The sequence below is a fragment of the Anomalospiza imberbis genome, chromosome 2, assembly GCF_031753505.1.
Source record: "Anomalospiza imberbis isolate Cuckoo-Finch-1a 21T00152 chromosome 2, ASM3175350v1, whole genome shotgun sequence".
Classification (NCBI taxonomy): domain Eukaryota; kingdom Metazoa; phylum Chordata; class Aves; order Passeriformes; family Viduidae; genus Anomalospiza; species Anomalospiza imberbis.
Window position 1 is genome coordinate 87,745,117 of NC_089682.1, and position 17,577 is coordinate 87,762,693.

Sequence of the window (17,577 nt, forward strand, 5' to 3'; positions counted from 1 at the left end):
GGGAAGCTGGGCTAAAAGCCATCAGGGATATTGTGGAACAGCCAAGCCCAGGGCAGCACCACATCCTGGCTGGGCAGAAGGTAGCCAGTGTTGCTGGGAGAGCCATAGGCTGGAAACACCTTCTCCTTGTGCCATTCCAGTTACGTGCTGAGAACACGCCTGCCTGCCTCCTGCTCTAGCAGCAGGGTCTGAGGGGAGGCAAGCAATCAGTCTAATTACATGATCTTGAACCCAGAATGGGGACTGGGGTTTCTCAGACCTGCTGAGATAAGCGGCAAGTGCTTCCAGACCGGGGCTCTTGTTGGAGGTAGGGTCTGCAGATGCAGGTTTGTTCTTGGGGGCATCTTGGAGCCTCTGTTCTTGGTGTAGCCTGCCTGTGTTCTGCAGTTCCTAAAATGAAATCTCACTCCATCGTGTAGCTGTGAGGTAAGAAGGGAAAACGACACCTCTGCTGCAAATGTTTTGTAATTGATACAGTCTAACTCAGAATAAACTTTTCTCCTGTTGGTAGAAAGGGTTAAGCATTGAGGGCAGCAGGTATAGGCAGACTTAGGTATGTGATATATTCGACTGTTTTGCAAGGTGCTATAAATGCTGGCTCCCTGTAATCTGACACCAGGGTAGGACAGGCTAACCTAATGGAGGAAAATAGACAGCAATGTAAAAGAACTGGAAATTCAAGTCTAGCTGACTAATACCAGCCTGCTCCAGAGGCTTTTGACTGTTCATTATGCTGACAGCTGACAGCAAATGAGAGGCAAACAACAGAAACATGGCCTAATCTGCTCTCTATTCTTACAGGTTTTTAAAGACACTGCAAAGGTAAGACCCATTATATTTTTCAAACTGGCACTTGCCGAATGCAACCTTGAACATAAACATCGCTGACAGGAACAAAGTACCAAACTGAGGCTTGAAGTCCAAGTCTCTGTGTTTGGGAAAGGGGAGGCCTCAGCAGGTTCTGTGTGGATTAGTTTGTGCCCCTTTCTAGCTGGTGCACATCCATTAAATTCAGATTTCTGAAACTGCTCAAGTACTCAGACATAGAAATGCAAATCCCTCAGCACTTCTGTGGCTATGTCAGAGAGTAATTTTGAACTTATTGAAATATTTTGTTTGTTGCACTTGACAGTCCAGTTAGAAGAGTTTTTTTAAAAATTAGTTGCAAAACGAAATCCACAAAATGCTAAAACTCCGTGTTGCAGAAGTTGAAATGGGGTTTTTAGTGAGCAGGGTCCTGTAGCAACTTTTGCAGAATACTGAAAAAATCCTGTAGGAATTTATCTCCCTGATCTAGAATTACTGATGCTTCGCTGGAAGAGGTTGCCTGGTGTAAGAAACTTTTAACTTGAACTTGATCCCTGCTGGCCTCTTTTTTTTGTATTCCTCTTTATATATCTCTTTATGTAGTGCTCATTTACAGTGCAGCTAAAAAAAGTAATTGTTTTTGCCATCAGTTTTTCTTTGGTAAACATAACTTTTACCTGCAAGTGATTTAAAAATAATGACTGTGTTACTAATTTATGGGCAAAATGGTTTTTAGAGAACAATTGACAGTTTTATGTCAGTATTGGGTACAGACTAGCAACTGGTAATTTGTGAAGTTTGGCACCCTTCCAAAGCAATTATATTTCATTTCTCTGATCTTTCTTCCTCCCACTGCCACTACTTCATTCTCCTGTTTGTATGTGTTCATCAAAAGAGCAAGATCTTCCAGGGTCAAACAGTTCTTCCCCCCTCCACCCCTCTTTTACAGGTTTCTTCATATCCTGTTTTAGCTGCCTTGGAGCTCAGCCCTTCAGCTCTGTCTGAAAGATCCAAGGGATCTTTCCTTTGGAAATCAGTGAAATTTGACTTATCTGCACCTCTATTGTTACAGATGCTTATAGGCTGGTGGTATTTATGCTCCATAAAAGGTGCTATTAAACGCAAGAAACCACTTAAAGGTGCCTTTTAAAACATTTATTTTGTGTCACTGGAATAATACATTTGGTGTAAAAAATTTTCTGAACTCAGTTTGGGATTTCATCAATTTACTGTTTTCTTGGTATCTTTTTTTTAAAACAGCTTTTTGAGATTTTGTGCAGTGTAAAAAATAGGAAGATATATTTGATACTAATGTTACTTACTAATGCTGGTAATTTGGTTATCTTATTACAAGACATAAAACCAGTGTGCTCCCTGCAAATTTACTATTGGATAAAATAGCATATACTAATTGTTATAGGAGAGGAAGCAATGAGAGATCTTTTGTTTTCTTTTCTCTCCATAATTAGTACCTTTTACCACTTGGTGAGCTAGACTAAGTGGACATTTGCAGTGTCACATGCAACTTGTAGTCCATCTATTTTGGTTTTGCAATGTTTAATATATTACTATTTTTCTGATGGAGAATATGTAAATCCAAAAGCGCACAGTTAACATTAATAAAATGACAGCAAAATCCTGCATTTAGAGACGTGATTGCAATCTATATTACTGAAGGTTTGTTGTGTGTTAAGACAGCCTTTTCCATTCTTTAAAAATAAATCCTTATGTAATGGGGCTGGTTTGGTCTAATTACATTGAGCTGTTTTAAAAACTGACTTCTTTTGTGTCTGTAGCAAGGAGTTTGAGCAAGTACATCTAGGCTGATGCATTTTTAATTGGTTTTCTTTCAGCCTTTCAAAACTAGTTGCTTGTTGACTTGAGTGTCTCCCTGTGAAATATGATCACCTGATATTTTCCTTTCTTTACCAGTAGTGATGAATTAACTACAAAAGGCAGAATCAAGGGGCAGACCAAGTTAGTGATTGCCAAGAGTTTTGGACCAGCAAACCACACTTCCCAGCCTCTGCATTTACTGGACATTAGCGTGTTCATCTACCATTATGCAGTAGCAAGAGGAGAAGCAGGTCTTGGTTATGAATGTTATCTTTTCAGCTCGTCCTTGGATCCATATTACATTGCTGCACAAGGCCATGCTTTCAGAAACATTCCCCATAACAAAACCTGATGGTTTTGTTAGGATAAGAGAGCTTCAGATAGCCCTACAGAGAATTCTTAGAAATATGGGCAGTCATACTGTCAGTTGCCAGGGAGCTCAGTGTGATGGTGTGATTGTGGCCAGCATTTTTCAGGTGCTGAAGGCCTGACTTATCCCCCCGTTTCCTTTTTGACAATGCCTTTGCACAGATGTTAGCTTTCCAAGACCAAGACGTTCATACTGCCCTGAGATGTTGGTGCTGCTCCATTCCCTGGCTGGGAGACAGACTGTGGAATTCTTGCAGGTTTGGCAAACTGTGTTCTGTTCCCATGCACTGCCTGGGGGACACTGTCCTTTTAGGTGTCCTTTTGGAGTGGGGTGGAGGAGTAGTTCATCTTGTTTGTTTGGCTTTCAGTGGGTGAGGGGAAGATCAAGCTATATGTTTTCCCAGTGGCATTGGGGTGTTGATGAGCAGCAGTGGGAGGAGGTGACTGAACAGGAAGCAGAGGAGGACTTCTGTGTATCCCCTGCTTGCATAGAGATGTGGGAGATTGTGGGGTTTTTTTTAATCTTTGGTAGGAAAACAGCTGCACCAGAAGTTAAAAGTCAAGGCAGTAGAAAGGCACACATTTTGTACATATGCTTTGGTGCATATGTGATGCATGTACACATGTAAAGCATGTTCATGCAACTGCACCTGATGTGTGTGTGCCTGGGTCCCTGTGTCCTGCAGGCAGGTAGAGTAGGGGCTGTGCAGTGAAGCAACGTTACATGGCTTTTATCTAACTGAAGTTGAAATAAATGATTTATCTATGACCTTCAGTAACTCAAATTCAATCTGAAAAGTTTCAAAGCTGTGTGAGTAGCCAGGTGATGGCTTAGCCACTTCTAAAAATTTACCCTGCTCTTCTCTTTTTGGTGTCTAACGTGCTGAAAGTTGGGCAGCTGCAAAATGGTGTTTGAATCCACTGAGCAGTTTTGATTGTGATGGAAGGAGAGCTGGGGGCTGGCAGGCAAGGAGGAAAAGAAGTCCAATCCCTCACATGATTTGGGGAAGAGAGGTGGAATGGAGCTGTCCCCACGTGGCACATGGGTCATGTCCCATCTCCTTAACCTCTTCTTATGTTATTCAGTCAGTCTATGAAAATGCAAAATTCAGTTATTTTCATGTTGGGGGAATGAGGAAGCAGGAGAGTGGATTTGGACCCTCTATTCCCCCTGGAGTGTCCTTGCTCCCTTGCTTTAGGCCAGCTAACTTTTCCTGTTGAGTTGGCTCGACTTTGCTAGAGCAAACATTGCAGAGAGGTAACTAAAACCCAGCCTGGCCTTCCCTTGCCTGATCCAATTAGGGAGGCTTGCTCTTAACAGATGCCAAATACTTTTTTTTGGAGCTCAGGAGCTTCAGTAGAAAAGCCTGTCTCACCTCAGTATCTTTTGGATTGCTCTTTAGGCCTGACCTGTTGGTGGTAGGCTGATCTTTTGTTGCTGCAGCATAAATCAATTACTTAGAGTGCTCTACATCTGCACACCTACACTGATTTGAGGCTGCCTTGACACATTGAGCGTGCTGGCGGGAGAGGATACAGAGGAAAAAAAGCCTTAACCATGCTTTAATTTTTTTCAGCTTTCACAGCAATGATCTGCCAGGTTGCTGGGTTTGTGTAGAACAGCTGTGTTACATAAATGTGCTGAGCAAAAGAGACTTTAAAAAATCTGAGGGAGCATGGGAGATCAGAAGAAAAGGGTTTTCAGGGGTAGGGGAGTCTGTAAACAGTGGTGGAGTCATTAGTGTTAGTAGTCTGGAAAGGAATCTGGCCTCAAATTAAAATATTCAGGCTAAAAGAGATAGTAACAAAAAAAAGAGATTATTTTTTTTTTTTTTTTTGTGATGACAAAGAGCTTGTTGCTTGCGTTTGTGTTCTTTTCTCTCTTTGGAGTAAGCATCTGTTTTTATGTCAAGTGAGTTCATTTAATTTCTTTGATATTGACTGGGTTTTGTGTCAGTTTTAGGGTTTTATGCTTGTTTATATTTAACCGATAAACCTTCTTACTTTCTCTCCTCCTTGCTATATGTGCACTGAGAGCCTGTGGTTTCCAGATGGGCTGCAAAACAGGGATTTATTGATACTGATGATTCTTTGTCCTTAATGAAAGCTAAGCAAAGGTCACTCTGTTGGCTTTTATTATGTCAGCTGGCCTTTGCACAGTTTGCCCTAGGCAGCATGGATGCTCTCAGAAGATTTGAGTCTGTTCCTTATGTTGTTTCTTTCCTTCCTCAGGTCTACCCTCTTAACCATGTTGTTTTTCTATCTCCTTTAATTTGTGTGAGCAGTAGAAAGACTGAGCCTTCAGAAACTTTTTGTACCAAGTGGCATATATTAATTTGTTCTTCTTGTCATTTCATCAGTGCAGATGCCCTGGGTCTAAGACATGGTTCAAATCCCTTGTCCTGTGCAAATTTGTGATATTACTGGACAGTAAAAATTAGTCCATGAAGAATGACACAGAATACTAAACTGGTAACATTTATGCTTGGTGTGGACTATATATAAAGGTCATTGTTGGTCTGGGGTTTCTGGATTAAGAGAACTGCAATATTATTCAGCTTTATTATTCCCTCCTTTTTAAGGAAACCTGCCTCTATGATGATACTTGTTGACTCTTCAGAAGATGAACTGACTCTGGGTTGAGCTATCCTTAACCTCCGCTGGTAGAATGGAGTTAGAAATTTGAGTGAAATGGTGTGGTTACCATCCATGTGCTTGACTTCACCTGAGATGGTTCTCAGTCCTTCTGTTCAGATTTCTTTAATCTTCCCTTTCCTCTCATTCAGTCTCCTCTTTCCTGTGTATCCAAGATGGTGTAGAGAAGCAGGGGGTTCAGCTTTGCATTTCTGTTAAGTCACAACTTTGACATTTCTAGGCTAGTGCTAATGCTGCAGACTGTCTTAGGAAATCAATGGGAAATTCCAATCTCAAGTGATTTGTCCACTTGTTGAATGAGTGGAACTGTTTCATCAGTAACTCAAAATTCAGATCTTCACTTTAATCTTAAAGCACTAAGCTGGTGCTTAGTAATGTAAGCAATGTACATTTAAAAGCTGGTGCTTTTAAATGTATGAATGATCTTATTAATTTCATGAGAAAGGCAGTGCAGGATGATTACAGTCATCTTTAGTAACCCTAAATGGGACTGGATCCAGTAGCTTGCTGGAGGCATCTTTCAGCTCATCTGGGATGCTCTCAGTAGCAAGGCTTGAGTCTTCGAAGCTTATAGCTGACCTTTAGCAATTTTTTGTGTTTCTGCCTGATCGTTTGATGCTATGCCTGCTCCAGTGTGGTGCCATTGTCTTATTTTGGTGTTCTGCATTACAGTACTTGAATGATAAGGTAGAGTGGCCTATACTGGCTCATATTATCAGGATTTGAAGGAGAATTTGTGGATTCTAACATGGAGCCTAGTTGCAATATTGCAGTTTCACCATTGGGACCAAAACTGTTGGTTCTGGAGGTATTTCTTAGAAGCTTTGTTGAACTGGCTCAGTTAGTCCTCAATGGGCTAGGACTAACTGGAGGGTATAAATGGTAAAGAGTGGTGGGGAAAAAGTTATGATGTCTAGCTGATGTCTAGGACAGAATCCTACATTGCATCTTCTGGTATATCAGAGTAGCATGTACTAAAGCTTAGATTGACTGAATGTGCTTTTTGACAGACTGATTGAGGAGCTTGTTTCTAGATATTGAAATCAGTGGATGAGGGAGTTTCCAGGGGGATTGGAATAATTTGAGTTCTGCTTCAAGGATTAACCAAAATCAAGATGTTTGTTTATATTGTTGTGTCTTAATGCTGCTTTTTATAATATATTTGTACAACAATTAGTAAAAATGAAAGCAAAAACTTCCTCTGTAGTTCTGAAAATTTGATGTAAATTTTATGATAATATATATTGGGTTCCCTTTCTCCTAGGATTATTTGTATGTGGTCAAGCTTACTGTGCATGTGAATAGAATTTACACATTTTATGCTGTTTGCAAATAACTTATTTTCTACTCCCAGATGTATGTAAAATCAGGCAGGGGATAAGTGGCAAAAACAATAGTCGTGTTTGTCTTAACCTATAGACAGCAGGACCCTGTGATAGTTGGAATAATGAAAGCACAGTTTATAAAAATAGATGTGAAGGAAAATATAGCTGGTTTAGAATTCTGCTGGCTTCTGTGAAATGCTGCTGTTGTTTTCTGTATGGCAGAGAAAGTAATATGGATTAAAGGAAAGCCCTTTTGCATTATTCTGCTGTGCTGTTGTAGCTCAGTAGATCATTCACTATTATTATAAACTGCAACAGAAGTAATGAAAAATATCCTGCAAACGGTAATCGTCTGAGTCCCTAACCTTTATAAGGTTAGATGTAAAAGCTCACCAAAGCCTGTTCACTCACTTGTCTTTGGATTTGGTACTAATGTTGTGGTTAGATGTTTCTTCTGTAAAAAAAGAATGTACTTGACTTTATCTATACAGCCCTTGGTGGTTTGAGGGTCAGGGTGTAGGGGAGAAGGAACAGTCTCACATCACTGCATCACCACAGTGCAGAATTCATAAAACAGGTTTTGACTGACCATTCCTACCGTGGTATCAGGTGATTAGGAGTTTCGTGTTAGCATAAAGTGTGACTGTTTTAAGCAGTGTTTGTGTGGATCAAATGCATTAAGCTGCTGCAGTCTCTTAAATGATATTAAATCAGGATAATAAGTTTTGCATTAAGAGTTTTGTTGTTTCTTTCTTAAAATAAAAAATAAGGAAATATTTCTTTATGGCTTTTAGTAAGTTTACTGCCACAGCTTTTGTATCTTATGCATTTAGTGTACATTTTGGTATTATAGTATCTACTGTAAAATGTTAATGTTTTACAGAATGATGAATAACCTGGCACTAATGGAAGAAAATGTCAGCTCCCAGTGCATGTGGGGAACTTTTAAAAATTTTAGGGTAGCTTGACCTCCAGTTTTCCTTATGTTTAAGAGCTTACTGGGTAGCCTGTGTCTCCAACATGTTCTTTATCCCGATTTTACATTGACTCTATTAATTGTTATTGACTGTAGAAAGTTACTGGGTCTTAATAACTTGTAGCCTTTGTTCATACATGAGGCTTCAGTCAGTGTAATGGTGTGATTATAAGCCCTTACAGTATTCTGGCTCTGAACAATTAGCTTAACTGCCATTTAAACAGAAGTCTCCCTCTGGACAGCTGAGGAGGTTCTTTATTTCCCTGTTTGCCTTGTGATCCTTTACAGTGAAGTTGCTCTTCAGTGATTAGAGGGTGTGACTTAAAATATGATTTAATCTTGTTGGACAGATACAATTTATTCCTAAGCAGGAACCAAATAGAAGTTGTAGTTCTATTACATTATGTAAAGTTTACGCTGTGTAAATTGTCTTCTCTTCTGAAAAAGTTGGTATATCCCTGTTGGCGTAGATTCACCCACTTGAATCACTGTCTGTAGGCAATATTAAACTATATATTATATAGTTATATACTTTACTTTCAGGCTTGTATACAGAATGATAGGAGTCCAGGATGGGCCAAGTTGTGTTTACTCCCACTATGGAGTAATGGCATCCACATCCTCTAAAAGGCAAAGCCAAATAATCAGATTTAGGGAAGTCACCCAGGATTATATGGTTCCATGTAATGCTTTCAGTGCCATAACTCTGCCAAAGTATGGAGAAAGCCTTGTTAGCTATTCAAGTCAACCACTAAAAATGGCAAGCGCTGAGGTTGAAATGGTTCCTACAGTACTTCCTTCTCTGTTAATGCATGTAACTCTCATTAAAGCAAATATTCTGTTGTTAAGGTTGTGGCTACTCTTACAAACCTTTTAACAGCTAATTAGAGCATGCTTTGGAAGTTGGGAAGGTTCTCCTGTTTGCATAATCTTGGGTTTCCTGATTTCTTAGAAGGGTAGGATCTAATGACTTAAATGCCTAAATGCTCTGCAGTCACTACTTAGGAATTTGGGAATACCACAACCTATATAGGAAAAGCAGCTGTTACATTTCCTAGAGTGAGGGAGTATGAGTCTCTGACATGATCCTCCCTAATTAAATTGCTTGGCACTGGGGAGAGGAAGATGATTTTCATTTTTTTGAGTTTCAGCGGACTGCAAAAACAAGGCAAAGTTAAACCTCCTGTACAAAGGCAGATTCTAATAATCACCAATGGCAATTGATGTTGATTCTCATGTGGGTCTCACTCTGGATGGGTACATCTTAGACCTCTGCCCCTTATTCTTTTGTCACAGCAGCTCTTAATCAAAAGCAAAGAATTTTGCTCAAAACACTAGGAACCACACATTTTTCTTCTTTTAAAATATATTGATTTAAATTCCCAGGTGCCAACACACTCTTTAGGTTCCTAATTTTAGACACCTGCACCCATTATTATTTTGAAATGGTAGATTTTAAAATTAATATCTGGGTCACCTGAGTTGTATACGAAGAGGTTTTTTTGCGCTTGCCTCTTTCCGCAGAGGTGGTGCAGCAGCTCACCCTAACCAAGTTTACCTTTGGCACTGATGAGTAAGTAACAACATGGGAGGTGTGGGCAGGCATCCTTTCACTGAAGCTGTTTACGTTCAGTAGTTGGGGATTTTTTTTTCTTTGTACTGTGCAGTTTTTTTGACAGTTCTAATTTGCCGTGACGTGGTCAGTGCTGCTTCCTTCCGGCTGCTTGCGAGCCTCTGGTAGAGATAAGGGTACATTTACAGTGCATTTTTAACATGAAACTGAAGATCATCTTCATGTAGGAACATGGGCACTCTCTGGAATGTACAAAGAATTTATTGGTTTCATCATGTTGAAATGGGGATTCAAGATCCAGAACATTTTACTTGCAAAAAAAAAAAAACTGTTAAATTTGAACTGTGTGTAAAGAAGGAATGACGTATACTTGGGATATCCTACAGCTAAGTAGGATAAACTACTAAACTGTGAAGATGAGAGGTACTAATGAATATAAGAACTGCATATCTGAATCAAATGAAAATACAGATTTTCTCTTTGTTAACTTTTGTATCATTTCCTTAGTCTCATGCTTTTAATATGAAACACTTTGATGTCTTATTTCCTGAAATAGTTCTGTTTCAGGTAATGAAAGTTCTCATTTATTAATCAGTAAAAGTACTACCTTTGGAGACACAAAAGTGTCTGACTTCCTTGCATGTAGATAGGACAGTTTTAATGCGTAGAAAGCTTTATTGCCACTGCTACAATTTCACATTGCCAAAGTAACAATTTTTTAATGATAATTTTTTTTATTTTTCCCTCCACAGTGGTAAAAGTTATCGAGGCGGGAAGAACAACTCAGGAAAGGATTTGCCTTGGTTTGTTTTGCTTTGAGAAGAAAAGAACCCAGGAACACTGGTGATCTAAGAAACACAAACATTGATACTCAATTCATTTTGTGAACCTGACTTTCTGTCCAGCTGGACCTCAGTGAAGCTCTCTGTTCTTTCACATTCAAGACCGTTTTTCTTTGTATGTGGAGCTGAGACCTGGGAATGCGTCATTATGGCAGCAGTTGTACAGCAGAATGAGCTTGTGTTTGAATTTGCCAGCAACGTCATGGAGGATGAGCAGCAGGTATGGGATGGTGTAAGAAACCATATTTGTACAAGTTGGTGTTAGGAGTATTGTGAAACATGAGGAAAAAATGTGGTGTAAAACACAAAAAGGAAACATTGAGGTCATTATTGTTGCAGCAGATCTTTGTGCTGTTTCAAAAGCTTCCTGTTGCTTCCTGTAACTTGCATGCATGGAACAGAAATTGGTTGAAATGTTATAACCTCTTCAGTATTGCAGAGACATCCTCCTCCAAAAATATTTTTCCTGTTTTGCTGATTTGTGCCAGTAGAATCCATGCAGGTTTGATGTAGAATTCTCAAAATGACGGTATTTTATAGTAGTTGCAACTTCTCTAGTGTGCTAGGATAAAATTCTGAGTACAAGTAGTGGTCACCCTGCAGATGACTGGAAGGGGCAGTATGTACCTGCGCGGTGTTATTTACAGATTGGTTTCTAAATTGTGTTACTGCATGCTGGTTATTCAGAAATGAGCTTGAAAGTAATTTACATTGGTTTCTTTTACACTGCAGGGAAAATATGTCTGTTTCTACCTATGCAGACTCTCAGTTAGGTGTTGATTATGTAAATCACATCCTGTGAGTCCTGAAGCTCCAGTGTAGGATTCCTATTGTAAAAATCAGGTGGCTTCTCTATAGCTGGTAGTTACTATTAGAGCTTGCATTTATTAACAAGAAATGAGGTATCTAAGCCTTTTTAAAAGGCTAAGTGCCATGACAAACTGTCCCTTTTTTGTAAATGTAAAATGCATTTATTCTTCTCTCTTAAAAAAATACCCTGCTTTTCGCTTTATAATCTTGTGTCTGGTTTTCTGTATGGCCTAATATCTGGCTGGGTCACTGGCCTGTTTCTGCTGTCAGAGTCATGTGATCATTTCAATGAAATGAGTGTTGTCTGTCTAAAGTGCTAACTCAGTTTTGGGTGGAATTAGTAATGTAACTTCCTTCCCTGTATTTTTCCAGAGCTTGTTGTAGCCTGGGGATTTAGATACGGGAATTGCACAAGTGTAGTCAAAAATGTAGTCACGTACTTATTACCTCTGCTGGTTGTTCATTGCTGGCTTTACTTTACAAGCCAATAGGAGATGGGAGAATTGAGGTAGGGAGGGCTACTTCAGTGTGGTTCCTGGGAGGGGCAGCGTGAGCAGATAGGGTTTTGTTTCGTTTAGCCGTGCATTCTGCTTCTTGTAATTTCTTCAGATGCTCACCTGAGAAACTTTAAAAATACTAAAGAGCACTCAACAGGACAGTAAAACCTTTCTAAACAGAGCTTTCTCCAACTTCAGAACAAACTCAGCCTTGATGTTTATCTCATAACCCCACTAAATTCTGCTCTGGATGAAGCCTAAGAAAAGATGTTCTGTAGCATACCCTAAAGGTGGTGAAATCAAAGATGTGAAAGGCTGGAGATAGAGGGTGCATAGCAGGAAGTCCATTGCTCCAGTCAGATGCAAGATCCTTTTAAGTCACTGGGTTCACTTAGTTCAGATATCAAAAATGCAGGCATCCAGCTAGCTGGCTGCCTGAAGGTAAATCTTAAATGCCCAGTTGTAGAAGAGAAGTTCTGCACAGGTGAAGACCTGGGAAGCTGGAACAAGGTTTAGTTTGCCTAAGGGCTCGTAGTTCTTTAGCCCAAAAAGACTGCTTCTTGCTTATGCTTGATTGACCTGCTTCTTACTACACAGGAGATATTGCTACTCCTAAAGTTTTTAAGTTCTTAGATTAGTTGCATTTAGGGATGGACAACACAATTTGTGCTCCTTACAAAAATGTTAGCTCTGTAAGTGCTCTTTGTTGGGCAAAAGCATTTTTTTGGATCTTCATTGTATACAAAAGGTGTCATTTAACTCATCTTTGGAAAATTATTTTTGCAATGCCCCCACAAGCTGGCATTTTAAGAACTTTGGTACTTTTCTTCTTGTCAAAGCTTTGCCTGGAGCTCTCTTGTGCCAAGAGCTCTTGGGACATGGAACAGCTGTGGAGAGAGGTTCAGGGTCTAAGTGGCAACTATGCTCAGTACTTCAGCAAAGTCATAATTCATGGCTATTTTGCTTTTTTTTTTTTTTAAGTCTCGGTTAAACAACCATAAATTATGAACAGTCCATTTGCAAATGTAAGCATTCAGTGGCAGATGCCAATGGGAGGGGCTCAATCACATGGACCCGTGTGAACAGGAAAGGCTCACTCTTATCAGCTTTATTCTTTGCCGTTTAGAAAAGAATGATTTTTAAATGTTTCGTTATTCTTGGAGGGTTCATTTATCACATAGTAGATCTGTGGTGAGGGGAAATGAAGTGAAAAGATCCTTATAATTTCAGAAGGGAACAAAGTGGCTTGGGCTAAGGCTACTGATAATCTGTCTGGTTTCTGCTACATGTCAGGGATCTGGTTAAAATAGAGAATTTGCTTTCCCCCCCCCCCTCTTTTCTGTGTTTTTGTTTTGTTTGTTTGGGTTCTTTAGTTCTTGTTGTTGTTGTGAGACAGAGGGAGACAGCACACACAAAACTGGGTAGGAGTTCCTGCAGGCTGTGGCTGAGTCAACGCTGCTGCCTAAACCTGCTTCTCTTCCTATCTTTAGCTTCTTCTCTCAATGCCTTTTCATTTAGTCCTTTGTGGACATTTTGATCAGGACATTCTTAATTTAAAAAGCTGAATAAAAGCAGCCATAGTGGCTAGATCCATAGTAGGAAGCTTTAAATAGTGCCAGGGAGAAGTTGAATCATTACAATCATTAAATTGCTAACACAGTTCCCAACATGACTGCTCTGTGTTGGGCTTTGCTCTATCAAGTGGCTCTGATGTTTGTAGTAACCTGTGCCTGAAGACCCCTTCTGTACCTCTGGCATTTGTTTCTTGTGGGAGGATGGATTGTAGGAGAATAGAGGTAGTGCTGAAGGCAATCTCATCCCTGAGGAGATGCAGCTGGACTAATTACCAAAGAGTAGGAACAGCCTTGCCTTTAACAGGTCACAGCTGTGTCCAGTAAGGATGGGTGTTTTAAAAGAGTGGGTTAGCTGGTTGGGAGGAGAGTTGGAGTTAGTTGGCTGTGCTGTGAGGAGTCAGGGGTAGGTGGTTGTGCCAGGGACAGAAAGGGTCAGGTGTTCATGTTAGGGACAGCAAGGGTTAGTATGTGCTGTGAGGGACAGGAAGGAGTCAGCTGGCCGTGCGGAAGAAAGAGAAAAGGAGTCAATGCTGCGAGGAGCTGCCCATGGGAACTCACAGAGAAAAGGTATGAAAGTCTTACAGTAAGATAATAAACTAATAGTGATAGTTCCCATCCACCATTGATTGGTGTTAAGCACCAATGCTGACAGTTTCTCTCTTCCTTTCTTCTGATAAAGAGGGGTCTGAGACTTTAGGATGAGTCATGACTTCTGCACCATCAACTCATGCCTACCTTTGCTCTTCCATGTTTCCTGATATCTCCATGGACCTTCAGAAAGATTAAGCCACCTGGTCAAGGTGAAGGTCTACATTTTTTTGGCTATTTCTAGCTCATGCAGAAGGTTCCTTCCTTTTATCCACTTGCAGTTTTATGAAGACTTCAGGGGAAATATGAAATCTCTAATAAGGTTGTCTTCCCAGAAAAGTGAGCATCATGCCTACAGCATCCTTCTGTGCAATTTGGTCTGTTCTCACATGCTGGCAGTGGGGAACACCTTTAAAGTTGAGAAGCTGCCTCTGCACAGGGACTGTCAGCAAGGGAAAACTTCAAAAGCTGTTTTCTAGTCACTAAGATCGCTTCCCCTAGTTTTGTTTAGTTTTTTTGGGGTGCTTTATTTGTTCTTTTGGGGGGAGGGGTTTGTTTGTTTTTCTAATATAAATGGCCATCTGTATTGCAAGTCTGAATGTTGTTGTTTGGTTAAAAGGACAGTTGGTTTTTCCCTGAGGTTAGTTCCTCTTTTTTTTTCCCCCATGTAGATTTTCCCTTCTACTATCTATTGCATGTGTTTCTTCCCACCCATCACTCCCTTGCACAAAATTTATTCCATACCAGTTAAGCTAGTCACCTTATTCCTGGGACAAGTTGTCATCCTTAAAAACTTTAGTATGAGAAGGCAGTACCTCCAAAGCAGAGGAAATCCCCTTCCTTATTTTCCATTTCTGTGGCCTGGATGGTGTTTTGATCTTCTGTTACTTGGTGACAGTTCATGAGACAATTTTCAGAGAAAAAGAGAAACATCTTGTCAGCCTGTCAAACACACTAAAAGAGTTGGAGAGCAGAAAGGAAGATTGCTGCCTTTAGCCCTTGGAGGAGGACAGGGTTCAGTTTTCAGGGGATTGTGGAATATAACCAATGCTTTCAGGGTCCTGCTCATGGGACTTTCTATGAACTTCATCTGTATGAAGTTTGCATTCCTCTGAGTTGGTAAAGGTCCATCTATGGGGATTTGGTGTCGAAGATTTTAGCAGTAGCTCAATTGCTTTATGTGTCCAGCAGACATGGGAGATGGGTTGAAGCCAAGTCAAAGCTTTGCTGGAGCTAGGGTGTCATATTTTACTTATATTTTGTATGAGAAACATGAAGCAGCAGAAGTAGGAGAAATTAAAAATTCACAAATTGTTCTTCTATGGATCTCTGTATCTATTTCCTGAAAGTCATTGCTGACACTTTAATTTGGGACTTATTTTAAAACTTTACACTCTTCCTTTTTGCTAGGGCATATAGAAGCATGTTTGTATTAGAAATAAATTATTTTGCAACCTTGCTATTAGAGAGGTAATTTAATTTGTGTTAATTGAATCACTACCTTGTAGCTCTTAATTTAATGTTTTCCCTGTGTGTAATTCTCATTACAGACTAGATTCAAAGGAAGCCGTAGTAAAAAAGGGCTCTTTTGCAGTTCCAAATGTGTACAGTTATTTTTGTGTCTTACAAAACAACAGAGCTAGAGGAAGGTTTAGCTTGGCTCTCACCTGGGATTCAGATGCCTTCAGTGAAATCAAGAACATTACCTCACAACAGTCACGCATACATCTGTGTACATTAGTATTGGCTTTTAAAACTGAGTGAAAGGCTTGTTAATGAAGTCAGAACCTATTGCAAATAATGTATGAAAAAGCAATGGCCACTTCCACAAAAATGCATTTCAAATTAAATTGGTTTGCGGTTGAGTGAATGCTTTTCTCAATAGAAGCATACTGGAATTTGTTCTTTCCTTTTCACAACCATGGCAGGAAGGAAAGTCTATACATTGTACCACTGTAGGGACTGAATTGGAAGCAGTTATAACAATAGTTTTAAAATAAAAGGCCGCAAGAAGTGACATTTACTGAGTCTTCCAGTTCAAAACTGTGATTAAGTTAAAGAAAAGCACATATAAAGTGTCTTACTGTGAGTGAATGCTTTTCTGTTCATCTCCAGCCGTTTGGAAGTACGGTGTGTCAGCAGCTTCCTTGGGCTCAGGTGAAGAGGTATTGCCCTGTCATGGGGGTTTCTCTGCCTGCAGACAGACACAGCAACCATATCAGAGTGTTGTGTGATGATGATTGTTTCTAGATATGGTCAAAACACAGTTTAATCTGGCAGAGCAGTTCAGATCTGATCAAACCAAGTACTTTGGAACTGCGTGAAGCAGCACAGTTCAGTACCACAGGAAGCGTTCTGGTCAGTAGTGAAGCGTATTTTAGAAACATGGATGTTTGGGCTTTTATAACTAGGTTTCATAGCAAAGTGAGTAGGGTGTAATATAAATAGGGCTTTGAGAAACTAATTTGAAAACATGTGACAATAAGTTGATTTTATCTGTTTTGTTTACTATTCTGAAACATTTTCCTACAACTCATCCTCTCAGAGGCCAAGCCAGTGGTGTGAGCATCAGTCATTAGAGAAAGACAGAGCTGAGCCAAAGTAATTTTCTTCTCCAGAAGAAGCTAATGTAAGGCTTATCTTGAGCACAGGCAACTTGGTCTGTGGCTGCAGACGCTGCAGCTGTTGAGCCGGTGCAAGGGCGGAAGCGGGGCGAGGAGCGCGCCTTGCTGTGCAGATGTGGCAGGGAAGAGGAAGCCGGCCGCTTGCTGATGAGCGTGCGGGACACAGCTGCCTACACCAGAAATGAGCACCCCAACGCCTCCACTATTTCATAGTCAATGCATAGCAATAGGTGTTTTTAGGGCATGACATCCTATTGGAGCACAGGACCCTAAAACTGGGCAGGGAAACTGTGCCCTAGAAATGTCGTTTCTGTCTGTTGGCTGGGAAGGAAACTTGGGGTTCCTAGCTCATGTCCAAGTGCCTACACCACAGCTGTCCATAACTTAAATCCCAAAAGTAATGTATTGTGCCATATTACTGAAACTGAGGTATTTGTAGAACATAATTGTATCTCAGGAATGAGGCTGTAATGGACCATCTACCTTGTAGCTTATGGAATGTATTGTTGAAAATAAAACTTTTTTTTGATGCATGTAGTTTTTTTATTTTTCTTCTCTCTTAACAGTGCTTTATCCTTTTTTTATTGATGTGGCTTTTACTTAATCAAATCTACTTGTTTATTCTTGCCTGGAAGCAAATAGGATGCAAAATGTGAACATGACCTTTTCTGAGGAACAGTAGGGACCTCTTGGCCATCAATGATTTCTAGTTTCTCAGCTCCAGCACGATGCAGCATTGGTTAGAGGTGCCCACAAAGGTGTGGGGTAGCAGCTGTCCCATTGCATGACTTGATATACACCTGTCATCTGGTGATGATTGCACAAGAGGGCTTTAACTGGTCTGCACTTTGTTCATTTTTATTGATCTTCTACCATATTGCTCTCTTTTGAAACATGTTTCATAGAATAGGTCATTGTTTGTTGGGTCTTTTTAAAAATTTTGGTTTTGTTGACTTTTTTTTTTTGTTTAGGAGACTGTCCATGATAGAAGCCCATTATAATACTATTTTTAGTTTTTAGTTCTTCTTTTTTTCCTGGTTGCCCTTTACCACAGTTTTTGCTGAGACATGTTTTACAAAACACAGAGCAATTTAAAGTGGT

The 17,577-nt window shown here is 40.1% G+C and overlaps 1 protein-coding gene across 5 annotated transcripts in view; it reads left to right on the forward strand.

Annotated features, from left to right (window-relative positions):
* The window catches only part of ELF1 (E74 like ETS transcription factor 1), an 88,020-nt gene that overhangs the window by 39,133 nt on the left and 31,310 nt on the right, over window positions 1–17,577 (forward strand). For all 5 annotated transcript variants that reach the window (XM_068182252.1, XM_068182254.1, XM_068182251.1 and 2 more), the window contains exon 2: window positions 10,294–10,603. In XM_068182252.1, the coding sequence (XP_068038353.1) occupies window positions 10,532–10,603 (72 nt within the window). In that variant the 5' untranslated portion in view covers window positions 10,294–10,531. The remainder of the gene's footprint in view (window positions 1–10,293; window positions 10,604–17,577) is intronic.